Source organism: Arachis hypogaea, chromosome 18 (genome assembly GCF_003086295.3).
Source record: "Arachis hypogaea cultivar Tifrunner chromosome 18, arahy.Tifrunner.gnm2.J5K5, whole genome shotgun sequence".
NCBI lineage: Eukaryota > Viridiplantae > Streptophyta > Magnoliopsida > Fabales > Fabaceae > Arachis > Arachis hypogaea.
The window spans coordinates 123972794-123979548 of NC_092053.1; the positions used below are offsets into that span (position 1 = coordinate 123972794).

At 42.2% G+C, this 6755-nt stretch overlaps 1 protein-coding gene across 1 annotated transcript; it reads left to right on the plus strand.

Annotated features, from left to right (window-relative positions):
- The first annotated feature begins 1268 nt into the window (after positions 1 to 1268).
- LOC112770438 (uncharacterized) lies at positions 1269 to 1997 on the plus strand. Its single transcript, XM_025814794.1, has one exon. It carries the CDS (start codon positions 1269 to 1271, stop codon positions 1995 to 1997), a length of 729 nt encoding a protein of 242 aa, XP_025670579.1.
- Positions 1998 to 6755: the final 4758 nt, after the last annotated feature.

Sequence of the window (6755 nt, forward strand, 5' to 3'; positions counted from 1 at the left end):
TGATATACGCACAGCGATAGATAATGCCTAATTCACAAGCGAGATTTGTCAAAATTTAAAATAAATAAATAAATAAATATTATTTATACTTCTTGGATACCTTATAAGTTATGTTTAACTAAAACAATTCTGAAATAGTCCCACACTTCAAAAACTAATATCTAAACTTGTATCTTTGTTTTTTCTCCACTAACATATAACTTTTACTACTCACAAAGTCACAAGTCTAAACAACTTCATAAATCTTTTTCATTTTAGGATAAAGTACTAAATTGGTCCTCTATATTTGGACGTAATCTTATTTTGGTCCTTAAGGTTTAAAATATTCTATTTGAATTCAAAAAAATTTTATTTAATTTCTGTTACAGCCTGGCCCAAACCATTTGCGAGCCAGCCCGACCCAAGCACCATCAGACCCGAACGGTCAGAAGTGAGGCGCTCAGTCGCCGACCTGGACGTGCGTCCCTGACAATTTTGCTATAGCTATATGAAGGAAACATCAAAGAAGGTGGGCCTACCCCTGCAGGGCCCACCTCTGACACGGTATATATGGGGAAGGTCCTACCCCTCCCCCAAGGTACGTCACATACCATTCATCCCTTTTTCGCCTGCACACTTTACTGACTAGAGCGTCGGAGTGTCTTTGCAGGTGACACCCCCCTCCTCACACGAAGTGCTCGGGACGTCGTCTATTCCAACCCAGTGACTCATGACCAGGCGAGACCCCCCTCATCAACCAGGATACGAATCCGAACCGTCCGATACCCAACCTACCGAACATTGACGCCGTCTGTGGGGAACGCCTGAATGGACGTTGTACTGGACCCACGAAAAATAGGCCGCGAGACCGAGCGCAGAGGAGAAGCCTCCGTGGCTTCTTCCCGGGAGCGCACGAGGTCCCCTCCAAGAAGAACCTCACGATCTCTTGAAAGACGCCCCTTCAGGGGAACTGGCGACAACAGCGCCAGAATAATGCAAGAACTACGTCACAGGATGCAGGACCTAGAGCACCGACTGGCAGACCGAGAACATCACCAACAAACTCCCGAATCAAGCAACTCCCGTTCCCCTCCGAGAAGCCACTCCCGGCGAACAGCTAGCCCAAGATCTGATCCCGAGAGCGCCAGGGAGGAAGGACGCACAAGGAGGCGCCGCGACCCCATCATCTATGCCAGGCGCGGGAGAAGACACACCGCAGATCGTGACCGGGAAGACGGTCACGGGAAGACGACGAAGGAAGAGCAAGGAGAACCCGCGGACCCGTCATAATGGGCGCGACCCCATTTCATTGTTCCATCCTCGAAGTCTGGCTGCCAAAACACTTTGACAAGCCAACGGACATGAAGTACAATAGAACCCAAGACCCACAGGAGCACCTTATGGCCTTCGAGGCCAGGATGAACCTGGAGGGAGTGGGGGATGAGGTAAGGTGCTACGCTTTCCCGGTCACCCTTGCGGGACCTGCAATACGGTGGTTTAATAGCCTCCCGCAGGGCTCGGTGGCCAGGTTTTTAGATATTAGCCACGCCTTCCTAGCCCAATTTACTACCAGAATAGTAAAGGCAAAGCACCCGATCAATCTGCTCGGAGTCACGCAGAAGTCCGGCGAACCGACCAGAAAATATCTAGACTGGTTCAACGACGAGTGCTTGGAGATCGACGGGCTAACTGACTCGGTTGCTAGCCTATACCTGACGAACGGACTCCTAAACGAAGACTTCAGAAAGCACCTCACCGCGAAGCTGGTATGGACAATGCAGGAGATCCAATGTGTAGCTAGGGAATACATCAATGATGAAGAAGTCAGCCAGGTCGTGGCTGCCAACAAATGGCAGCCCTCTTACAATCAAGCCCGGCACCACAGGAATGGAGAAAGACAGAAGGAACACGCCAGAGACGGCGGTCCGAGCAAGACACCCAGGCCATTTCCTCGAGTCGGGAAGTTCACTAATTACACTCCCTCACCGCACCGGTCATGGAAGTTTACCAACAAATAGCCGAGAAGGGAATCATGTCGAAGCCCCAACCTCTTAAGGACCGAACAGAGGGGAACAAGAGCCTCTACTGTGATTACCATAAAGGCTACGGGCACAAGACACAGGACTGCTTCGACCTGAAGGACGCGCTGGAACAAGCAATCAGGGATGGAAAACTAGCCGAATTCTCCCACCTCATTAGGGAGCCAAGGAGACAGAATCGCGACGATGAGGGGGAGGACAAGACCCGGGCAACAAAGCGACGCCAAGAGCCGGAGGACGACGATCACGGCCTTACCATAGTGAACGTGGTAACAGCGAGGAACGCGGCGCCAGGGTCGAGGACGGCACATAAAAACGACGCCAAAATCCTGGCGGTTTTCTCACCCTCGGCGCGGAACTCCAAAAGACTTCCATCCATTTCGTTTGGCCTGGAGGACCAATGGTTCGACGAGGTCGCGGAGAGCCCTCCCATGGTCATCATGGCCAGAGTGGGAACCGGCCTCATTAAGCGAATCCTCGTAGATACTGGGGCAGATTTAAATATCATGTTCCGCAACGTGTTCGACGCATTGGGCCTGCGAGACGCCGACCTGAAGACTCACCAACACGGTGTTGTATGACTAGGCGACCACTTCATCAGACCGGACGGGATAATCTCCCTCCCGATCTCCGTAGGACAAGGTCAGGCGAGAAGATCGATAATGGCCGAGTTCGTGGTCCTACGAGACTCCACAGCCTACAACATCATTCTAGGGAGAAAAACCATCAACGACCTAGGGGTAGTCATCAGCACAAAGATGCTAATAATGAAGTTTGTCGCTGAGGACGGGTCTGTGGAATCCATGAAAGGAGACTTGAAAACGGCAGTCGCTTGCGACAACGCCAGTCTCTCCTTAAGAAAGAAATCTAAGGAAGCGTCAGGGGTGTTCCTCGCCGACCTGGATGCCAGGGTCGACGACAAGCCCAGACCCGAACTAGAAGGGAACCTGGAGAAGTTTAGAGTCGGCGACACGGAGGAGAAGTTCACCTTCATGAACAGAAACCTCCCTCACGAACTGAAGGAACCCCTTGTGAAAATGATCAGGGCTAATGGCGACCTATTCGCCTGGACACCGGCTGACATGTCAGGGATAGATCCCCAACTCATGTCACACCATTTGGCCGTCATGCTACAGGCCAGACCAGTGGCCCAAAGGAAGAGGAAGATGTCACAGGAAAGGGCAGAGGAGGTGGCCAAGCAGACGGCCAGCCTTCTCGAAGCAGGATTTATCCGAGAACTCGACTACTCGACCTGGCTCTCGAATGTAGTCCTGGTAAGAAAGCATAATGGGAAATGGAGGATGTGTGTGGATTATTCCGACCTCAATAAAGCATGTCCCAAGGACTGCTACCCCCTACCCAACATCGATGCACTCGTTGACGCGGCGGCGGGGTACCGGTATCTGAGCTTTATGGATGCCTATTCTGTGAGATATATTTTCAAAATATGTGAAAAGTTATTTTGAAGAGTTACATCTCTTCATAGAGTTGTGACTTAATCAAAGGTTATGCCTGTTAAAAGGTTGCAACTATTTGAATAGTTATGTCTGTTGAAAGGTTGCAACTATTTGAATAGTTATGTCTGTTGAAAGGTTGTAACTATTTGAACAGTTGTGTCTGTTGAGTACGTTGTTGCATATACTCCGTATCTATAAATTTCCCTCATTTCATTATTGCGGAACAAATCTATCTCAACACTTTCTTTATGCGCAAAAGAAAGAATAGAGAATATTATTCTGTAAATTATCATTTAGTGTAAGGCTTGACTGTGTGAGTGCATAAACAAGTCAAGTATTCTTCATTGTATCCTACAGGAAATTTGCCAGTAACCCATTTTGCACACCATTGTATATTGGTGGGGGCGAATTAAGCCTAAAGGAAAATGTGTGTAACACACACCTTGAAGAATTGCGCTATTTGATTCACTATCCCCTTCTCTGCTATCTCACAATCTTTAGGCTTAATTTTTCACCAATAAAACAAAAAATGGTCACCACATCAATTAAGGAGATGACATCGGATTTTGTCAAGTTAGAAAGATTTGATGGTGGAAATTTCATACGATGGCAAAAGAAGATGCACTTCCTTCTCACAATACTAAAAGTGGCATATGTTCTTACCATGCCAAGACCACCAGAAGTTGAAGGGGAGGCCATTGCAAAAACACGAGCCAGGCAAAAATGGGACAACGATGACTATATATGCACCGGGCACATACTCAATGGCATGGTTGATGCACTATTTGATGTCTACCAAAATGTTGCGAGCGCAAAAGAATTATGGGACAAATTAGAGGCAAAATATATGGCCGAGAACGCAACAAGTAAGAAATTTCTTGTCACTCGCTTTAATAATTATAAGACGGTTGATGGTAGATCTGTCATGGAACAATTGCATGAAATTAAGCGTATTTTAAATAATTTTAAGCAACATAACATGCACATGGATGATACCATCATTGTATCTTCAATTATTGACAAACTCCCTCCATCATGGAAAGAATTCAAAAGAACTATGAAACATAGAAAGGATGATGTTTCTCTTGAGCAACTAAGTAATCACCTTTGTCTTGAAGAAGAGTATTGTAAACAAGACGATACTAAAGAGCAAAGTGCTCATGCTAATCTTCACGTAATGGAAGATGAAAAATCCAACAAGCCCAACAAGAAGAGATATCGAGATTTTAATAAATCTCAAGGTAACAATGGTGATTTCAGAAAAAATAAAAAGAAAAGAAATTGTTTTCATTGTGAAAAACTAGGACATTTTAAGAAAGAATGTCGTTTCTTAAGGAAAAAGAAAGAAAAGAATGACACAGCAATAAAAGATAATCTTATTACTGTAATTTCTGAGATCAACATGATTGAAGACATTGGATCATGGTGGATAGATTCTGGTGCAACTCGACATGTATACAAGAATAGAGATTTTTTCAAAACATTCAAAGAAGAGAATGGGACTATTCTGTACATGGAAAATGAATCAACTGTTCAAGTAATGGGCAAAAGAATGGTGGAACTTGAATTCACTTCTGGAAGAGTACTGACTCTTACTGATGTATATTATGTACCCGAAGTCAGAAAAAATTTAGTTTCTGTTCTCCTACTTAACAAGTACGGGTTTAAGTCTGTATTTGAAGGAGACAAATTTATTCTTTCTAAGGGTGGAGTGTTTGTGGGTAAAGGATATCTATGTAAGAATATGTTTAAATTGAATATTGTAAATACTAATAATAATAATAATGTTTCTGTTTATATTGCTGAGTCCTTTAATTTATAGCATAATCATTTAGGACATGTTAATTTTCATAAATTAAATGATATGATAAAATATGATCTTATTCCAAAATTAATTAAAAATTCAGATGTATAAACAACTTGTATGTTAACCAAGATAACAAGACTTCCTTTTCAAAGAGTACAAAGAAATTCAAAGTTATTAGAATTAATACATTCTGATGTATGTGATTTGCATGGTTGGCCTACTATAGGTGAAAAGAAATATTTTGTAACTTTTATTGATGATTTCAGTAGATATTGTTACATATATTTGATGCATTCTAAAGATGAAGTCTTGGATAAATTTAAGATTTTTAAAACTGAAGTTGAATTACAACATGAAACCTTTATTAAGTGCTTAAGGTCTGACCGTGGAGGAGAATATTATAATCCTAGTTATTTTAAGTCCACTGGTATTATTCATCAAACCACTACACCATATTCTCCACAACAGAATGGTATTGCTGAAAGAAAAAATAGGGTGCTAGAAGAAATGGTTAATGCTATGATATCTTATTCTGGTCTAGCAAAAGGTTATTAGGGTGAGGCTATGTTAACTGCCTGTTATATTTTAAATAGAATTCCCAATAAAAGGAATAAAATAACTCCATATGAACTTTGGAAGAATAAAAAGCCTAATCTTAAATATCTTAAAGTTTGGGGCTGTAGAGCAATAGTAAAAGTTTCTGAACCTAAACAAAAGAAATTAGGAGAAAGAGGTATAGAATGTATTTTCTTAGGATATGCTGAGAACAATAAAGCTTATAGGTTTGTAGTTATTGAATCTAATGAATCATACTCTGCTAATACAGTTATTGAATCAAGAGATGCAATTTTCTTAGAGGATAGATTTAATTCAACTCCAAGACCTGAAAGTAAAATTCACTTAGAAATAGAAGAAAATGTAGAAAATAAGCCCGTTGAAAATATTGAACCTAAAAAAAGTAAAAGAATAAGAAAAGCAAAGACTTATGGACCAGATTTTTTTATGTTCCTTGTGGAAGGGACAGGAGAATCAATAGATAGTATTGCACCTATATGCCTTCATATGGAAGGTGATCCTGAGACCTATGAAGAGGCTATAAGGTCTCGAGATTCAGATTTTTGGAAAGAAGCAATACAAGATGAAATGGACTCAATAATGAGAAATAACACTTGGAAATTAGTGGATCTTCCTCGTGGGTCAAAAGCCATTGGTTCTAAATGAATTTTCAAAAAGAAAATGAAAGTAGATGGAACTGTTGATAAGTTTAAAGCACGGTTAGTTGCTAAGGGGTTTGCACAAAAAGAAGGAATTGATTACTTTGATACATATGCACTAGTAGCAAGAATTGCTACAATTAGAGTGCTTATAGCACTTGCTTCAATCTTTAATTTTATCATTCACCAAATGGATATTAAAACAGCTTTCTTAAATGGTGAACTAGACGAAGAGGTGTATATGAAGCAACCCGAAGGA